The 20,563-nt window shown below is 52.5% G+C and overlaps 1 protein-coding gene across 1 annotated transcript in view; it reads right to left on the bottom strand.

Annotated features, from left to right (window-relative positions):
• Positions 1-20,563, bottom strand: part of ANKIB1 (ankyrin repeat and IBR domain containing 1) — a 62,799-nt gene that overhangs the window by 30,495 nt on the left and 11,741 nt on the right. The window contains exons 2-5 of the mRNA XM_038765789.1: positions 15,033-15,333; positions 11,421-11,603; positions 5,023-5,140; positions 836-1,044 (exon numbers count right to left, since the gene is read on the bottom strand). Of these exons, the coding sequence (XP_038621717.1) occupies positions 836-1,044; positions 5,023-5,140; positions 11,421-11,603; positions 15,033-15,333 (811 nt within the window). The remainder of the gene's footprint in view (positions 1-835; positions 1,045-5,022; positions 5,141-11,420; positions 11,604-15,032; positions 15,334-20,563) is intronic.

The following is a 20,563-nucleotide window of genomic DNA, read 5'->3' as shown; positions in this document are numbered from 1 at the left end:
CTCTCTCCCCATCTTCAAAACCCTTCTAAAAATCACATCTCTGCCAAAATGCCTTCCCAGACTAAACATTTCCCCTTACACCCTCCCCTCTACCCCCAATCTGTACCCCTTAAGCACTTGATATTCTCCCCATCCCAGCTCCACAGCATTTATGTACATTTCCTTACACTCTGCCATTTCTTTTAACTGCGATTTCCTTTACTGCCTTCTCCCCATTTAGACTGTAAGCCCCTTGTGAACTGCTGTTGAATTGTATTCTCCTTTGTGCTTGGTACAAGGCTCCGCACATAGTAAGTGCTTAATAAATACCACTGATTGATTACTTGACTCAGAGAACTCACTCCACTTCTCTGGGCCTCAGTTTCCTCCTCTGAAAAATGAGGACACACCCTTGCCTGTCTCTACCACCCCAGGATACTGTGAAGACCAACTGCGATCAGGAGGGAGACAGAAATATTCCAACAATTCTAGGTGGTGTTGTCAGTGAGACAGGGGCAGGCCACTATCCCCAATAACAGAGGCCTTCACGATGAAGCAGGGGCAAAATCCATTCCCAGCAGCTTCTCCTTAGCGAGGCCATTTTTACACGCATGTTGGCCAGCACTACCCTGCTCCGGTTCGGTGGATCCGACTGGCGGACCGATGCAGCCGCGTTATTTTCCAAGGTCATCTTTCGGTGGCAAAATCATTCCTAAAACCCCTCTCTCCCTTGGGCTTGATCGCTCAGAAGCAGGAACGGCGAAAACACGAGGCCCGAGGCATCAGGAGCGTTCGTCCCCCGGACACCCGGGTTCCCAACCCCCCGGCCCCTGGCAGGCTGGAAGAAGGCACGTACCAACGCGGCATCCAGATCCCCCGGCGACAGGCTTATCTCGTCGGGGGACGTGACGGAGGAGCGCGTGGTCCGCGGCGTCCGGGGCGAAGGGAGGGTGTCCCAGGCGTTGTACCCGCTCGGGGGTGGTGTTGGCATCTGGACCCCTGAACGCTGGCAGCAGTTCTCAGGATTGGCCATCCACGCCTCGAGCAGCTTCTCCCTGTCCCAGTCTGAAGCAGCACATGGCAGGGGTGGGGAGGGAAAGGGGGAGGGAGGGGCTGTGACTTGGCAAGCGGCAGAAATGCCTACGCCTTTACTCTCGGGAGCAGTGGTACACACGGGCTTCGAAGAACGACTAGGATGCAGATCTCTCTTGAGGGAGAAAGGGCCCAAACTCAGCCTATATGTGTGTGTATGCGCACATGTACACTGGGTATTTGCAATCTCCACAGAGACAGCCAGCGGGTCCCTTCCTCCCAAGCCCTGGGTAACTTAGTAAAGGGGAAGCAACTCAGGGAATACTGGTCCCTGAGGCCCCGGCTCTCCCCGCCCTCCCCACCAAGCAGGGCCCATGGGGCCCACAGTGCCTGCCATGTCACCCTGGGGCCTTAGCCAGGATCCTGAGCTCCTGGAGAGATAGTCATGCTCACCCGGGGCCATCCCCACAACGCTTCTGTCCCTCTGAGCCTGAACCGAATACGTGTGGTTGCTTGAGTTTTCTGAGGGATGGCAGTGGCAGCAGCAGCAACAGCAGCAGCGACAGCAGCCCTGAGCACCCTATGATGGACACACAAGCTTCTGCCTGCAAGGTGCTTATTATCTAAGGCCTATCTAAGGTGTTAGCCGCCCATTATATTCTCAAAGAAACTGAACACGAAGATGGATTTTGGTTTTGGTGTCTCAGTCAGCACTCGGCATAGTGCATAGAGCCACAGGTCTGGGATTCAGAAGGTCACAGATTCTAATCCCCGCTCCACCACTGACCACTGTCTGTTGTGTGGCTCTGGGCAAGTCACTTCACTTTTCTGGGCCTCAGTCACCTCATCTGTAAAATGGGGATTGAGACCATGAGCCCTAGGTGGGACAGGGACTGTGTTTAATCTGATTTGCTTGTATCCATCCCAGTGCTTTGAACAGTGCCTGGCACATAGTAAGTGCTTTAGAAACACCGCAATTATTATTAGAGAAGCAACATGGCATAGTGGATAGAGCATGGGCCTGAGATTCAGAGGATCATGGGTTCTAATCCCAGCCCGGCCACTTGTCTGCTGTGTGACCTTGGAGAAGTCACTTCACTTCTCTGTGCCTTGGTTATCTCATCTGTAAAATGGAGATTGAGACCATGAGCCCCACATGGGACACGGACTTTGCCCAACTCAATTTGCTTGTATCCAACCCAGCGCTTAGTACTGTGCCTGGCTTAAATACTGCAATTATTATTATCATTACATGGCACTAAGTTTCTGAGGCTCACCCTGGCAGTCTCGTCAGCAGCGAGGGGAAGGTCATGGCTGACGAGCAGGCAAACTCCTGGGGAGTTAGCTGGGGGGGCGGGTGGGCAGGGGAGACAGGCAGCAGGGAAGCAGAGGTGTTCACATAAGACACTGAATGAACAGAATCAACTCGAAACCCACCTGAGCACACACAGGCCTGAACAAAGAGCCTCATTCGAGCAGTAATGTTGTTGGGCTAGCATATCTGCCCAGTGTGGCTACTGTGTTGGGCTGGTGAATCTGCCCATTGTGGCTATTATGTTGGGCTGGTGAATCTGCCCAGTGTGGCTATTGTGTTGGGTTGGTGAAAATGTCCAGGAAGGAGACACAAGAGCAATTCAAACTGAAGCTTCAATGAGCGCGTTGCCAAGCCATCATTCCCAGCGGACACACGAGGCCCTGGGGTTGAGGAGAGCCAAGCAAAAACATTCTCTGGCTCCCAGAGTTCATGGCTTCCGCTGGTTTCCGTTTCCACCTCCCTCCGGGAATGGCCAAGCTTCCGCAGATCTGTCCCAGTGATCTGCGAGCAGGAGAGGAAGCTGTGCCCAGAGGCCTGGAGAGTACAAACTAGCTCCCAGGTCCCAGCTTCCAAACCCTTGGGCCACTTCCTTGGGGCTGCGCCTGCAGCTCTCCAGTGACTGGACTCCCCCTTGGAGCTCCCCCAACCCCCCACCCCTCCCCTACTTCAGCCGCCTCACCCCCAGACCAGGGAGTCAAAGGACTTGGGTTCCAATCCTGCCTCCACCCCTTGCCTGCTGTGTGATCTTGGGCAAGTCACGTTACTTCTCTTGCCTGAGTTTCCTCACCTGCAACACAGGGATGAAATACCTTTTCTCTTGCCTATTTAGAATCTGTCCCACCTGACTGACTTGTATCTACCTTGGCACTTAGTGCTTGACACATAGTAACCGCTTAACAGATACCAAGAGAGAGAGAATAAAGGAATGTGGATGAAAATTTCTTCTCTAAGGCGGCCTCAGTTAGTTGCTGCAAACCCAGCAGGTTTACTTTGTGCTGTAGGCTGCATTTCAGTTCACCGTGTCACATGTCCATAGAACTGCCATGTAGAACTCTTGGGGACATAACAATTACAAGAATAATGATGATTATAGTAAACAACGATAATAATAATGAAAATATTTGCTAGCACTTACTATGAACTAAGTACCAGGGTGGATACAAGAAAATCACGTTGGACACAGGCCCTATCCAGGCTTACGGACTAAGTACGAGGGAGAATAGATATTGAATTACCATTTTACAGATGAGGACACTGAGGCCCAGAGAGGCTACTTGACTTGCCCAAGGTCACACAGCAGGTATGCCAGCCAAGCCCCGGCCAAGCCAGAAAGCGCCTGGGGCGATGGGCACCTCCTGGCAAGATGCTATGTTAGAGACAGATAGTTATGTGCTGCCTTCCACCTGCGCATGGTCGGCAGGCAGATACCTGGCTTTTTGGCTCCTAATCACCCATCTCTATATATACACCCACACCCCCAGATGAACAGCCTTATGTAAATACCACTGTACCAATTACATACACGTGTTCGTTTATTCGATTTTCCCTGAACTTTTGCTAGCATCAGTTGAATCCATGCTTATTCTCCTGTTCCCCGGATATGGACAGAATTTATGTCCCCAGGTCTCCCCAATTAGACCGCAAGCTCCTCAAAGTCAGGGACCATATCTTCTATTTTCACTGCCTGTTCCAAAGCACCTACTGCAGTGCTTTGCCTACAGGAGGGGCTCAAGAAATACCAGTGACCGACTGATAAACAATTTTACCTTTGAGATATACCAAAACTGATTTAAAGCAAAGTCATTCTCTCGTCTAAGTGGGCACTTTTCTAAGTGGCTCAAAGTACTGCAATAATTGTAGTGACTAAAGCTAAAAAGTGCTCAATCAGACAATGTGTGCCTGTGCACGACGATACCGCCACTAAGGCTGGCCGACCCTGAGACGGTGCCCGGCTGCACCACCACCAAGCCTGGCAGACCCTGAGGCCTTGCCCGGCTGGCACCGCCCCCAAGCCTGGCAGACCCCAGGACTGTTCTCGACTGTCCCACCTCCAAGCCCGTGCCTGTGCGCTCTGAGCCGTGAGGAGCCCAAAACCCCATCCTCTAGCTTCGATGCCTTTCCCCTCTTATTATTGTACATGTGGTGGCCTTTGTCTTTTATACTGTATTTCTGTTTTTACTGTTTCATCTTTCCTTACATGTCTGTCCCCCATCCCCTCTCCCCACTCTTATTTACAAGGGGCTCGGGAGACCCTTGAGAGCCAGGAACTGTGTTTCATTTTCACCTATGCATTATTTCCCAGCGCTAAATACGACACCCTGCACCAAGTCAGCCCTCAATAAATATCGCTATTGCTGCTGCTGCTCCTGCTACTGCTGTTGGTGCTGCTGAAGGGCAGGATGGCACCTTTCCCACTCAGGTTCACCCAGAACTCTCTCTGAGCCCTTGAAAAGTAGGAAAAGGCACTGGTGCTTCCCGACCAACCCAAGAGCTCAGCTGCTGCTGTGTGCCCAGCCGGGCTGAGAGCCCACCGGAGACATGGACCCACTCCTCTGCCCAGAAGCTCTGGGCTGGTGGTCCACCCGGGTTCACCCACAACCTCAAAACCGACACTGGAAGGCAAGGCACCCGGCTACGTCAGCCTAGGGCTTTAGGGGGTGGGTGGGCAGGCAGGTAAGCGCTACGTGTGCCCTTACCATGGGCTCTGAGCAAGGCCTCGGCCGTGAAGAGCGGGGCTTGAAGCATATCGGCGGACTCGACGATCAGCATGTCTTTCAGTCTGCGAAGATCTTGAGGTCTGAGTCCTTCGTACGGCTGGAAGGAGTGGAAACACAAAGGTCAGGAGCTCAGGCTCCCCTCCCCCAGCTACCCAAAGACGCCGTTCTCTCCGCAGGGCCTGATCCCAGAGGAGCGTCCAGTCGCCAGCCGTCCCGACCCACCCTCCGAAAGACTGCAGGCTGCCGGTGGGGGGGGGCGGTGGGCTCCTGTCGGCCGGGAAACCGACCCGGCGCCGGTGCCGCTGAAGAGGTGGTGAGAAGCGGTCGACAGAGCTGGGGATGACCGCTCCCTCACTGGAAATGCTGCTTCGGCTTGTTGGATTCGAGCTGGGGCCTCAGCTATGGACCCTCGGCGGCGAGTCGGGGAGAGCCTCTGCGTTTGCTTGTTTTCAAATCCACGCCAGACCTCAGGGAGCTCGCACTCCAGTGGGTTTTTATTTACTAGGAGTTTTCTGTACTAGTTAAATGCAGGGACTTTCTGTCTACAAGAGATGGAATGAAAGAACCCCAAAATGCCCGGAAGGGAATGGTCATCACTGCTGCTACTGTTGCTGCGGGCCCAACTTGAAAGAGCCGCCTCAACAACCAGCTGCTTCTTAGCCGATCTCTGACCCAGCCTCGGACAGGGTCCGAGAGCAGCCGCAAAAAACCCTCAATGGCCTATCGATTCTGTATGGCATAAGTGCCCTGAGGCCAGGTGACGGGCCTTGTGCCTCAGCTGTTCACTCCTGAGTGCTCAGTACAGCACGGTGCACCCAGATGGTGTCTGGTAAATACCGGTACTCAGGAGCCACCGCCACTACTGCCCTTCCAAAGCCTTAGCAGGCTGGTCAAACACAACCAAAGTTGTTGGTGGACTGAGGTAGCTTGTCACAAGGGCCTGGAGGCTGCTTTCTATTTTGAGCTTGGGGAGGAAGACGGGATGGGTTGGGGCTACACAATGACTCTAGCCATCAGCCTTCAACCCCCTTCCTAACAGCCCACCCAACTAGAGAGCAAATCTAATCTTCCCAGCAGGTCGTGGCTTCTCGGAAGACCTCAGATTGCCAACAGGAGGGTGAGTTCAACAGGGGCCTGGGCCGGGTCAGGCTGGGTTACCCTACCCACCCTGCCCACCGGCCTGCTTTGCTGGTGCCAAGCCCCCGCGTCGGGGCAACAGAGGGGAAAGAGTTTCACTGGCTGAAGGGAACACTGGTGGTGGCAGCCGGCCCACAGCCCAAGTTCCATGGCAGCCGCTTCCCTCGGTGGGTGGGAATGCTGGTTTGAGTCGATCTCTCACAATTCATGAAAAACTCTTCCCTGCCAACCTTGCTCCTTTTGGCCCAGCCCGGAACCTCCCAGGCCCATTTGGTGATATCCAAACTGTGCCATTCTTGGGCAGGATCCCAGAATCCCTCGACCGACGGATCTGGGGGCCTGCCCCCTGCCCCCGAGGCCTATGTCTGACATGGCAGGCACTCCTGGGGGAGTTCGGCTCTTCCTGGGCTGCCAGAAGCAGCCGTCCGGAGGGGACCGACTCCCCACTCACCAATGGGGATGGTCTGAGGCCCCGAACGGGCCACCTTGGGAGCCAGTCGCCGCCCGCCCGCCACCCTGGCTGGCAACTTGGGCTTGTGTTAGTGGCACTGGGGAATAAAGGCTTCCCACTTGGGCTCACCAGTGGCTTTCCAGTGGGGGGACACAATGGGTTTGACTCACATGTTCCCCACGGAGGTTGTCTCCCCATTGGCCCACCCGCTCTTCTCCCACAGTGGGATCCCATGCCCAGGAATACTGGTGCCCAGCAGCTCTGCCACTGCTGTGGCAGGCACCAAGCCCATCCAACCTCACACTGCCAAAGAACATTCCCCACCCCCTAGGCTTCCAGTCGCAGTCTAATCAAAGGGCACTGGGAAAACATGTGAGGTGGCAGAGCTGAGAGCACTGCAGTGGGGCGGGAGGTGGGGCACTGGGCCCTCGTTAGAAGCGGGATCCCAAAGGAGCGAACCCAGGCTGGCTGGAGACTCTGTCCGCAATCCCCCTCCATTCCTGCTCCTCCGCGTACAGGGTTCATCAGCTCGGGACCGGGTAGAGATGCTATTGGGTCCAGAGGAGAAGGCAGCCATGTGACTGGGAGAGAAATAGCCCAAAATAACGGTAGCTTTAAAAACAAACACTTCTACGATGACGACCTTCCATTGATTCAGGCCCTCCCGCCGCACCACTCCTGCTCCTCCCCTAGCCCACTGCCCTGCCTTCCTCATGTCCTAATCTGAGACTTTCCTGAGATCATATTCTAGATGGACCAATAATTCAGGGGATGGAAGAGGATTGAGTTCCTCTGACTAAGCAAGGACGTTGGTGTGGCTGCTGCTAGGGCCAAGATTAGGGCGTGTGGTTGGGTGGGTGGTGATGATGATGATGGTGATGATCACCTCCTCCAGGAGGCCTTCCCAGACTGAGCCCCTTCCTTCCTCTCCCCCTTGTCCCCCTCTCCATCCCCCCATCTTACCTCCTTCCCTTCCCCACAGCACCTGTATATATGTATATATGTTTGTACATATTTATTACTCTATTTATTTATTTTACTTGTACATATCTATTCTATTTATTTTATTTTGTTAGTATGTTTGGTTTTGTTCTCTGTCTCCCCCTTTTAGACTGTGAGCCCACTGTTGGGTAGGGACTGTCTCTATATGTTGCCAATTTGTACTTCCCAAGCGCTTAGTACAGTGCTGTACACATAGTAAGCGCTCAATAAATACGATTGATGATGATGATGATGATGGTATTTGTAAGTGCTTACCATGTGCTAAGCCCTGTTCTGCAGGGGAAGAGCGACAGCCCCGCGGGGCCAGGCTCTCTCATTCCAGTGGACCCAAAGCGCCAGGGCAAATCAGCTCTGCTGAGTGGAACCTTTCTCCCCACATCAAACTCCCACTGCTTCCTCGCCAACGGTCCTCTACGGGCCCTTCCTGCAGCCCTGGGGACTCGCTCTGACATCACCAAACAGGTAGCTGTCCTCACTTCTCCTATCCACCCTCCTCACACCAACCACAATGCACTTGGCTGTGTACCTCTTAAGCACTCTGATATACACCCCAGCCCCACGTTTACGTAAGTATTCTTATACTCTACTATTTCTTCTATCCCTAATCTGTTTTAATGTCCACCTCCCCCTGTAGACTGTGAGCTCCTTGTGGGTAGGGATCGTGCCTCACAACTTGGTTGCGCTGTACTTTGCCAAGCACTTAGTACAGTGTTCGGCACTCGGTAAGTGCTCAATAAATACCACATTGACAGACTGATTGCTGTGCAGTGGTTAACATATTTACTTGTATGTATTTACTATTCTATTTTATTTTGTTAATATGTTTCGTTTTGTTGTCTGTCTCCCCCTTCAAGACTGTGAGCCCGCTGTTGGGTAGGGACCATCTCTATATGTTGCCAACTTGTACTTCCCAAGCGCTTAGTACAGTGCTCTGCACACAGTAAGCGCTCAATAAATACGACTGAATGAATGAATGGATGAACTCCCTTTGAAGGACTTCCCCATTTTAATTTTTCACTCAAACACTAGAAAGTCCGACTGCAGTGGGTTGATCACTTTGCCCTTTCGATAATAACTGTTCTCCCAAAGTCCCCACCAACAACACTTTTCCTTTCCCTTCCTAGAAATACGAAGCCAGGAATCCCCCGCCTCGTTCCTCTACCACTGCCTCAATTTCGGGGAGAGACAGAAGATGGCCTACCCACTCTGGACGATTGGGAACCTCACCTCCTCCTCCTCCTCCCTGCCTCCACAGGAACTGGAGCCACAGAAGGCCCAGACAGAGCTGGCTGGCTCTCCTTGCCCTTGGGCTCCCAGATTGGTGCCTGGGTTGGGACGGGAGGGGAAAGAAGCCTCAAAGCAGCTCGAGGTAATCTACAGCCCATGGGGTGCTCAAGTCGATACATTCCAAGGACCCAAAAGGTGAAACTCTGGACATCAGAAATGCAAACGGACCCTGTGGACTACTGCTACCGGGTTCCGCCTGAGAGGAACTCAAGCTCTTTGGTTCTCATTTGTCCCCCTTGCATACCCCCCTATGGTTCCTCCCACTCGGTGGTCCAGCTTCGTCCTGACCCCCCACCCCCCACCCCCCGGCACCTGAATGGTCCAGCTCAGCTTTGGTCCCTGTCCCCACCTGGCAATATTATCATCATCATCATCATCATCATTATTACTACTGTTATTTTTAAATGCTATTTGTTAAGCACTTACTATGTGCCAGGCAATATACTAAGGGCTGGGATAGATATATGCTAATCAGCTTGGACACAATCCACTTCCCAAGTGGGGCTCACAATCTTAATCCCCATTTTACAGATGTGGGAACTGAGGCACAGAGAAGTGAGGTGACTTGCCCAAGTTCACGCACAGCAGACAAGTGGAAGAGCCAGTGTGAGAACCCAGGTCCGCTGACTCCCAGGACCATGCTCTATCCACTAGGCCACTGTGCCGCTCATCTGAGAAGCAGCAGGGCGTAGCAGATAGCGTGCAGGCTTGGGAGTCAGAAGGTCATGGGTTCTAATACTGCCTCTGTCACTTGTCTGCTGTGTGACCTTGGGCAAGTCACTTCACTTCTCTGTGCCTCAGTTACCTCATTTGTAAAATGAGGATTGAGACTGTGAGCCTCATGTGGGACAGGGTTCGTGTCCAACCCGATTTGCTTGTATCCACCCCAGCGCTCAGTACAGCCTGGCACATAGTAAGTGCTTAACAAATACCACAATTATTATTATTATTATTATTATTACCTGAATAGCCCAGCCCTGTTTAAAGCAACCCACACACACCCCTGAGGGGACTGTAAACTGGCAGGAGAAAACAGAGCTGGTCCGCTGAGGTTTGGGGATCACAATAAAGGTAAACATGGAGGCCCAAGCTTGGCTACACCCTTTCAACACACTTTGGTCAACCTTAAGAGTTTCTGCCCACAGGGACGGTATCTCTGCGCTGGCTGACAATGGAAAAACACAAACTCCTATATTCATAAACATCACGACACATGGGGACTTCCTAAATTTCCCATGATGCCAACTAAATGCTAGAGCACCAAACAGAGAGCCTGCTTAATGTGAAATAGAGAGGATGCCAACAAACTGCTTCCAATTCACTCCTCGGGAAGGTGGCCAGAGCTCTAGTCACATTGGCTACTTCAAGTGAGAAATTAGTAGAACGGGTACTCAATGGCCAACCTCTCCCACTCCTCTCCCGGCCCGGCCCGGGATCCGGACATCTGCTCCCAGTTATCTACTGACAAATCATCCCCGGAACCCGATGAGGTCTCTGAGTGATGTCCGGCCCCTACGCTCCCTTGAACCACTTTCACGGGGATGCCTCCTCGGACCCATTAGCCCACAATAGTTGCTCTGATTTGGTCTGAGATCGTCTGAGCCCATATTATCTTGGCTTTCTGAACACGAGCACAAAATCAATCGGTCCCGAGCTGGGGCCCACCGGGATGGGCACAGCTTTCTCTACTTTTGGGTCCAACCGCCTTGTAGTCAGAAGGGCACCTGCCAAAACCGAAAATTAAAACTGTATGTCAGAAACTCAGTCATGATCACATCAATGAAAACAAAGTTTCTCCTCTCTCCATTTTCTCGTACACAAAGGAGTAATCATAGCAGTAAACAGAGCAGTACCATTAATGGTACCTGATGAACTTCCAGTGGGTGCAGGACTTGGACAGCTGGAGACTCCACGAGCTCAGAAACCAGTTCTAAAAGTATTCTGACAGGCAAACTAAGGGAATGGATTTACAATGAAAACCATCGAAACCGCCCCTCGGCAATCAAGATGTGCACTTGATGCTACGAGTTTAGGAAGGTAGGTTTCTCAAGCCCAAGGGTGTCAGAAAATAGGGTAGGAAGTGGGGCTGAGCACTACCTAGCAGAGTGCTTCTGAGCACAGTCCCCAAGGCCTCAGATCACAGATACGGTCTCGGGGTCCCTGAACGCAGCACCCACAGCTGCTTGTTTCAGTAGTGGTGGTGGCGGCGGCAGCGGCTCCTCCGCTCCAGGAAGGGACGGCAATGAGCCACCCAGCCGAGAGTCGGAAGCCGCCCACCCAGGGAGAGAGGGCAAGTTTCATCAGATAAAGATGTTGAAACCAGACCCCGTGAGGATCACGAACGAGGGTGTGCAACAGACCCGCCATGCAATATAAAAAAAATACAAGACGACCGAAGGGGGTCTGCTCTTCCTGGGGAAAAATGGAAACGTCCGGCTACAAAAGGATCAGGGAGAAGCTTTTAAGCGATGACCGCCTCCTCAAAGACGGCCCGGCCCACCTCTCTCTTGTCGAGGGCAGCGTATTCAGCCTCGATGTCGTCGGCCTCGGGGTCCCGGGAGAACACCATCTGCGATTCCAGGTTCAGGGCCAAGTCTGTGTGATGCTGCTTCTCAGCGCAGTCGCAAGGAGTATCTTTGTTTTCGTTTTCAGCAAACAAGTCTCCTCCGTGTTTTACTAAAAGCTAAAAGTGAGAAATGGGTGTCACGAGCCGGCAGGGTGGTGATGGACTTTGAATGACCGAGAGTAAGACACCTGGCAGGGAGGGAGGAGGGACAGTGCTAGACTGGTCGGTGGCCTCCATACCCCTCAGCTGCTCACTCACTCACTTCACATCCTTTGGGCATTTGTGTGAGCACAGGAGCCATTCGGGTATTTACTTGACACTAACTCTGTGCCAAGCAATTGGCTGAGCACCACGAGCTGGACAACATTCTTAGTTCTGGGACTTGTGGTCCCCAGGGGCCAGTAATCTTGCAAGGATCTTGCAAGGATCTGTGGAACCCCCGGTCAGGCCCCACACTTTTCAGAAGGGAAGGGCGACCAAGTGTCCAGGACCGCAGCGATATCGATGTGGGTAGGTTCTCCAGGGGTAGGAGAGTGGGCTGCCTGGCAAGAACAGGTACCTATGTGACCAACACAGCAGGCTCCGTTGGCTCCTGTGAAGTCTGCCCCCAGTTGCTCACCAGATCCTGTGATGCCTACCGGACACCCTAGCTCCACCTCCCAAACTGGGTGACCCCAACTCTGCTGGCCGCCCCCGCCAGGAAGCTGCCCTTGGCTGGAATCAGCCTTTCAAGCAGGCCGGTGTGATCTCTCCATGCTCTAAATCCCAAAATGGACGTTTAGGTTAACATCCCATGGGAACCTGATCTTAATATGCAAGGAATCATCATTGCTGTCGGCCATAAAACCATTAGCAACAGGTGATGAAGGCCACGTCGAGACAAACTGTAGACTAAGGCCCTGCCCTCAGACCTCTAAGGGGCCAATGGGGGAGACAGAGGTACATAAGATAGAAAACATTCCATTAGAGAAAACCGCACAGATGCAAACTAAAGCGCCCAGACCAAGTGAGCAGAGAACAAAGGCTAACCAAGTTAACAATAATGTTGGTATTTGTTAAGCACTTACTATGTGCCGAGCACTGTTTTAAGCACTGGTGGGGGGATACAAGGTAATCAAGGTTGTCCCACGTGGGGTTCACAGTCTTAATCCCTATTTTACAGATGAGGCAACTGAGGCACAGAGAAGTTAAGTGACTTGCCCAAAGGCACACAGCTGACAAGTGGTGGAGCCGGGATTCGAACCCATGGCCTCTGACTCTTAAGCCCAGGCTCTTTCCACTGAGCCACGCTGCTTCTCACATTAAGCAACTTAATGTGCTTTGTGAAGAGCCGACGGCTGCAGCCATGACACATTGGGGGCAGTGGATGGTTTATGTGAGGAAGGCTTCCTGGAGGAGGTGAATGTGGACAGGCTTTGCTGGAGAGGAGGGAGGGGGAAGAAGCAGGATCTGAGAGACGGGAGCGGGTTAGGCTAGCACGAGAGAGGGGAAGGGAGGCGGGCATCATGCATGTGCGGCGGAGAAGAGGGGTGAAGGGCAGAGAGAGCTCGCTAATGGACAGGCTCGAAGGGGGCAGAGGGGCCCTCTCATTTTGGCCAGAGGCTCCGATGGGGCTCTGGTGGTCTGAGAGGAGGGAGTGAAGGCTCTGAGGGGCTCCTTGGGAATGGGCTGAGGAAGGAAGAACTCGGGGGCAAGCCGACCGGTGAGGACGCGGGCTCAGGACCTGGTCGGGAGATAATCGAGGCATCCTGCCAGGACCAGTTGGGAGGGCAGAGGAAAAGCTTCCCATGGACGGAGTGGGGAAGCCTAAGGCAGGGCTGGACAGAGCCACTTCCAGATGGGACAATGGAGGATGGGAAGACTATGGAAGGGGGGTTCAGGTCAACAGAAACAGGAAAATTAGGAGGGAATGAAGAGAGCCTTGTTAAAAATTTATCTTTTCCCTTAAGGGACTAATCTGATGCCAGTAAACTGTGAACCAGCAGGTGATGATGATGATAATAATAGTAATGATAATATTTGGTCAGGGCTTACTACGTGCTAACTGCTGTACTAAATACGGGGGTAGAGACAAGGTAATTAGGTCAGACACAGTCCCTGTCCTGCATGTTGCTCACAGTCTAAGAGGGAGTCTAAGACGATGATCACATCTCCATTTCACAGATGAGGAAACATGCCCAGAGAAGTCAAGTGACTCACCCAAGGTCACTCAGCAGGCAAGGAGAGAGATGGGATTAGGGCCCAAGTCCTTTGACTCTTAGCCCTATGCTAAATAGCCAAAGGATTAAGAGTCAAGAGGACAAAATCCTAACAGGGCCACACCTGGAGACTTTTGGTAAGTCCCCCTTTGTCCCAACCCTCACGATAGCATGGAAAACTGCTTTCCCTGGTCCCTAGAAAGGGCCACCTCACTGTTGGTCAAGAAACAAATGGAAAGATAATAACAATAATAATAATGGTATTTGTTAAGCACTTATTATGTGTCAAGCACTGTTCCAAGAGGTGGGGTAGATACCAGCCATTCAGGTTGGACACAGTCCCTGTCCCACATGGGGCTCACAGTCTTGATGCCCATTTCACAGATGAGGTAACAGAGACACAGTTAAGTGACTTGACTTAGGGCTTGACCTGACCTTGCCCGAGGTCATACAGCAGACGAGTGGTGGAGCCGGGATTAGAACCCATGACCTTCTGACTCCCAGGCCTGGGCTCTAGCCACTCCGCCATGCTGCTTCTCAAGATGGCAAGGGGGCACCTAATTCACTCCATGTAGGCATTCAAATCTCAAAATGGATTTACTGGACGTGAACGACCAGCTGGGCGGCCTAAATGGATGCCATCCATCAGATAATGCTCCAACTTGAACATCACTTTGCATATGAAGCCTGACCACTGACCACTGACCATAATGACAGGTGCTTGCTGTGTGTGGGTGTGGCAGAGGAGAGATTGAAATGGAGAGGGACGGGGAGGGGGAGAGGGCAAGCGTGGCCCCATGCAGTTCGGAGAGAATCCCGGGGACTCGGTGGGTGCCAAGCCACAGCCCCCTCCTCACGGTGTCTATCCCAGGCCCTGCTGCGGTCTGTCGGTGGCAGCCGCGGAAGCTATTTTCACGCCAGCCTCTCAATATTCAAACGTTGCCTAAGGCTCCGCTGAGCAGGGGCTGCCCCGTGATGGGCCACCGTCCCGTGACGGGGGCCACGGTCCACAGTGGCGACCGGGGTGGGACGGTTTGAGATAGATTGTCACCGGGAGGTGAGCCTCCAGCCCAGCTCCCCCGGTCTTTATTGTTCTATTGTACTCTCCCAAGCGCTTAGTACAGTGCTCCGCACGCAGTAAGCGCTCAATAAATACGACTGACTGACTGAGCATCCAGACTCTGCGCACGGGGCTCGATGGAACGAAATACTTTTCTCAACCCAAGAGCCAGGCAGAGGCCACCCGGAGTACCCCATGGGTCCCCACGGCCCCAACCGCGGGTGGGGAGCCCGGGGGCGGGGGCCACGTTCCCCACCCCCGCCCCGGAGCCCCGGGTCCAGTCCTCACCTCAACACAAGCTCTCATCCCGGAGCCGGCGGCATAGTGCAAGGGTGTGTTCTTTTTGTTATCTACGGCGTCGATGGCGGCCCGCTCATACTCGCCCCGGTCCAGCTTGGCCCCTTTCCAGCGGAGGATCATCTGCAAGCAGTCGGCTCTGCGGCAGTGGTCCTCGGAGGGGCGGGCCAGGCGTGGGTGGAGGGCGCCCTCCGAGATGAGGAGCTCAGGCCCCATACACAGCAAGTGCATCGAGGTCTCATTGTGCACGTTGCGCTTGTTCGGGTTCCCGTCTCGCATGAAGAGGAAGGTCCTGCAGTGGGGGGGGGAGTGGGATGATGACCACAAAGAAAACAGCGTCAGCTCCCGCTGGGGAGAGAGGCACCCCCTGGCAAAAAGATGGCTCTCCTCCACCCAGATTCTGCTCTGTCGGTAACGGAGGAGGAGAAATAAAGGATCTTCCCATCAAAAAGCCATCCGGCATTTCCCAATGGATATCTGACCTGGCAACAGGGCCCTGGACTTCTCCGGTTGCCACGGGCAGGACCCAGCCGATAGAAGTTGAGTTGCCCGGCCAGACCAAAATGCCCCGGTCCTGGAGGAGGTCATGTCATGTTGAGAAGCAGCATGGCTCCGTGGATATAGTAGGGGCCTGGAGGACCTGGGTTCTAATTCCGACTCTGCCACGTATTGGCTGTGTGATCTTGGGTGAGTCACTTCACTTCCCTGGGCCTCAGTTCCCTCATTTGTAAAATGGGGATTAAGAGTGTGAGCCCTATGCGGGACAGGGACTGTGTCCAACCTGATTAAGTTGTGCCTACCCCAGTGTTTAGAACAGGGCTTAACAAATACCATAATTATTATTATTAGTTTTATGACTCACAACAACAATAACAGTTACAAGTATTTACTCTGTGCCAAGTGCTGTGTTCAGCACTGGGTGGACCCAGGCTAACCACATCGGACACAGCCCGTCCCACAGCAGGCTCACGGTCTAGCAGGGAGGGACAGCAGGAATCTTACCCCAATTTGACAGAGGAGGAAACAGTTCAGTGGCCTCTAGCACTTAAATATGCACTTATTTAAGCCCACCTTCAGTACTAGTGTATGGATTACATTTTTGATTGAATATTGAACCTTACTTATTCTGATTCTATAGCTCAAGAATATTTCTCTGCCTGTCTTCCCCATTTTAGTGGAAGCTTCTTGAGGGCTGGGAAAGTGTCTTGTGCTTAATATAATAATAATAATTAAAATAATTCATGTTCATTGCGGTATTTGTTAAGCACTTACTATAAATTAAGTACTGTACTAAGTTCTGGGATAGATACAAGTTAATCAGGTTGGACACCGAAGTTATTCCAAATGGGGCTACCACTTCTCCCGAGAGGCTTTCCCTGACTAAGCACTCACTTTCCCCATTCCTTCTCCCTTCTGCATCGCCTAGGTACATGGATCTGTACCCTTTAAACACTTGCTATTTATCCCCGTTCATTTTAATGTCTGACTCCCCCTCTAGACCACAAACCCCTTGTGGGCAGGGAATTTATCTGCCATCTCTTGCTGTATTGTCCTCTCCTAAGTGCTCAGTGCAGTGCTTTGCACACAGCAAGGGCTCAATAAATACCATTAATTGATCGATTGATCAGGAGAGAGAACAGTTACACACAGCAGGCAAGTGGCAGAACAGGGATTAAAACTCAGGTCCTCTGAGCCCCAGGCCCAGGATCTTTCCTCTAAGCGAAGCTGCTTTGGGTGTATTTCCCAAATGTTTAGTACCTACAGTACACTGCATTCAATAAAAACTTAAACATCAGCACTATGGTTCCCTACACCACTAGGTCACACTGCGGGCCAAAGGCAGAACGGGGATTTGAACCAGGCTCTCCGGACTCCTGCTCCTCTGCTCTGACCACTATGCCATGAAACTCATCCACATAAAAGCCCTTGGAATGCCTTATTAAACTTTCCACGTCACCCTCTGATTTATCCCCTGTCCCTTTGGGATTGATGAATCAAGGGGGTCAGTAATGAGGTTCTGCTGTTTTGCCAGGAGCAAAATCGCCCCCGGGCTTAGGGGAACATGTCCTGCACCTTCATCTTCAGGCCTGACTCTTCTCCACTCTTCCAGATCCCCAGGGAGCTTTGGGAAGGCACGGTGGATTCTTACCGGCCCACGATGCCAAGTACCCATCCATATATAAAGTCCTCTTCCCAAGACAACCTGTCTGGCAATTTTCTCTAAAATAAATCCTCCACGGCTGGTTTAAATGACAGGTCTCAGCAAAAGCCTGCGGTTTCTGTCCCCGAAATGGCTGTCCACTCCCTGCACATATAGCTCTCAGCTCGGTGGAAGACCAGAGTTGGGAAGGAAGAAGGCGAAGCAGAGGAGGTGGCTTTATCCGTGTCCCCTCCACCCTGCCCCAAAACGGAACGTGGGGCTCAGAAGTAGGTTGAGAAGAATGAGTTCAAAAGCTACACTTCTTTCGCTAGAAAACCAGCCACCACTGCAGCAGCAAAATTCAGGGTAGCCATGGAAACCTGAGGGCACCCAGAAGGTTTGGGGCTGAACTGCTGGGGCCCAGGGGCAGCTGCGAGGGAGGAGGGGAGGCCTCTGGCCTGTGGGCAGGATAAGGGGGGGTGTAGAGGACTCCCCAAGTCCCCTGAGGGCCTGACCACGCCCACAGAGGCCCCTGGCTGGTGTGTGCGTGTGTTTGCTTGTGTGTGTGTATGGTGGTGGGGAGGAGAGAGCTACCCAGCCTAACCCCAGCCTCAGCAAGTCACTCCTGGGGCTTGGTCGCTGGACAGTAATTGAGGAATAAGAAACCCAGATGGGTATTGTGGTTGGAAAGCCTTTTCCGCCTGTTTCTCCTGTTAGACGGGAAGCTCCCCGAGGGCAGGGAACAGGTCACCCGATCGTGTTGGGCCACCGCAGGCGCTAAGTAAATGGGCTCCCTGCGACTGCTGCTCTGGCCTGACACAACTTTCCGAATGGGGCCCACTGAGGGCCCACACTGCCCAGGGTCCCTGCTAAGGGCAGGGTTCAAACCCACTAATGGGCCTGGCGAAAGGACATGAACCTGCTGGCTTGCCACCAGATTAGTGGGCGAGATCCCTCCGGTTCCAGGCTGGCGGGGTGGGACCACTTGACATTACGTTGGGATTGTGCAGCCAGAAGCTAGGTTATTTATACCGATGTCTGTCTCCCCCTCTAGACTGTAAGCTCCTTGTGGGTAGAGAATGTGTCTGTTTATCATTGTATTGTACTCTGCCAAGCGCTTGGTAGAGTGTACACGCATAATGAGCATTCGAGAAGCAGCATTCGAGAAGCAGCGTGGCTCAGTGGAAAGAACCTGGGCTTTGGAGCCAGAGGTCATGGGTTCAAATCCCGGCTCCGCCAAGTGTCAGCTGTGTGACTTTGGGCAAGTCACTTAACTTCTCTGTGCCTCAATTACCTCATCTGTAAAATGGGGATTAAGACTGTCAGCCCCCCCACGGGACAACCTGATCACCTTGTAACCTCCCCAGCGCTTAGACAAGTGCTTTGCATATAGTAAGCGCTTAATAAATGCTATCATTATTATTATTATTCGATAAATATGACTGACTGGTGCTGCTTTCCTGGTTGGCTGGCCCAAGAATCTACCCAATAGCTTCTGGGGACCTGGAGGCACACTGCTGCTGGCCTTCTCGGATTCTGGGGGTCACTGTCCCGACCTCCTTGCAGCCAGGCGTGGAGGGAGGAAGGGAGGGAGGGAGGGAGGGAGGGAGGGAGGGAGGGAGGGAGAGAGAGAGAGAGAGAGAGAGAGAGAGAGAGAGAGAGAGAGAGAGAGAGAGAGCGCATGCGTGTGTGTCTGTCTGTCTGTCTAGGAAGAGTGGAAAAGCCAAATGCCATTTGTCCACCAGGCAGACACACTGACACCAGGCCTCTGGGGTGCATGTGAAGATGCAATTCAGAGAATGCAGCCCCAAAATGCTGGGCTGGGGGGCTCGGCTGTTACGTCTACTACACTAAGGCTGGACATCGTGTGCCCCCAAAATGCAATTTTCTACAGAAAAGTAATCTTCCAAAAGGACACCTGGGATTGAACGATGCTGAGAGGGACAGGGCCTCACAGTTGAATACACACATGAGGTAATAATAATAACAATAATAACGGCGGTAGTGGTATTCAAGTGTTTACTATGCACCAAGCATTGCATTCATTCAATCGTATTTATTGAGCGCTTACTGTGTGCAGAGCACTGTACTATGCACTTGGGAAGTACAAGTTGCCAACATATAGAGACAGAGCCTACCCAACAGCGGGCTCACAGTCTAGAAGGGGGAGACAGACAACAAAACAAATTAACAAAATAAAATAAATAGAATAGGAAATATTGTACTAAGCACTGGGCTAGATACAGGACAGTCATATCAGACACAGTCCCTGTTAATCAATCAATCAATCGTATTTATTGAGCGCTTACTGTGTGCAGAGCACTGTACTAAGCGCTTGGGAAGTACAAGTTGGCAACATATAGAGACAGTCCCTACCCAACAGTGGGCTCACAGTCCAAAAGGGGGAGACACAGAACAAAACCAAACATACTAACAAAATAAAATAAATAGAATAGATATGTACAAGTAAAATAAATAAATAGAGTAATAAATATGTACAAACATATATACATATATACAGGTGCTGTGGGGAAGGGAAGGAGGTAAGATGGGGGGATGGAGAGGGGGACGAGGGGGAGAGGAAGGAAGGGGCTCAGTCTGGGAAGGCCTCCTGGAGGAGGTGAGCTCTCAGTAGGGCCTTGAAGGGAGGAAGAGAGCTAGCTTGGCGGATGGGCAGAGGGAGGGCATTCCAGGCCTGGGGGATGATGTGGGCTGGGGGAGCCATGTCCCCTATGGGGCTCATGATCTAAGGAGAAAGGAGAACAGGTACTGAAACAGGTGAGGAAACTGGGGCACAGAGAAGTGAAGTGACTTCCCCAAGTTCCCACAGCAGGCCTGCGGAGGAGCCAGGATTAGAACCTAGATCCCCTTCCCCCCAGGCCCAGGTTCCTTCCACTAGGCCACCAGAGATGGCTGATTAGAGGCCAGAGAGGCTTCTGACTCGAAAAAGCATTTGTTTCGGCGGCTCCTGAAATTATCCCACCCTGACAATCAATCGGCAGCAGGGCTAATAATGATTTCCTTTAAGAGCAACACGACACCCAGAAATGGCCCCCAAGGCAAAAATCCAGTTATCTAAATATAGCGAATGGCTGGAAGCAGTCCCATCACTGGCAGTTAGTTGACAAGAACAGAGGCTGCTGCTGCTACTGCTGCCGCTGCCCCTAGGCAGTGTAGTAGGCGGCTCCCAGAGCCCAGCCAGTAAGGCCATCATCTCTTCTTCTCCCACTCCCTTCGGCATCACCCTTCTTCTGACTTTACTCCCTTTATTCACCCCACAGCTCTTAAGTACATATCCATAATTTACTTGTTTAGATGAATGTCTGTCTCCCCCTCTTGACTGTCAGCTGGTTTTAGGCAGGGAATGAGTTTACCGAGTGTG

Source organism: Tachyglossus aculeatus, chromosome 2 (genome assembly GCF_015852505.1).
Source record: "Tachyglossus aculeatus isolate mTacAcu1 chromosome 2, mTacAcu1.pri, whole genome shotgun sequence".
Classification (NCBI taxonomy): Eukaryota; Metazoa; Chordata; class Mammalia; order Monotremata; family Tachyglossidae; genus Tachyglossus; species Tachyglossus aculeatus.
Note: the sequence above shows the minus strand (reverse complement) of the source record. Positions and strands in the feature narration are given on the sequence as shown.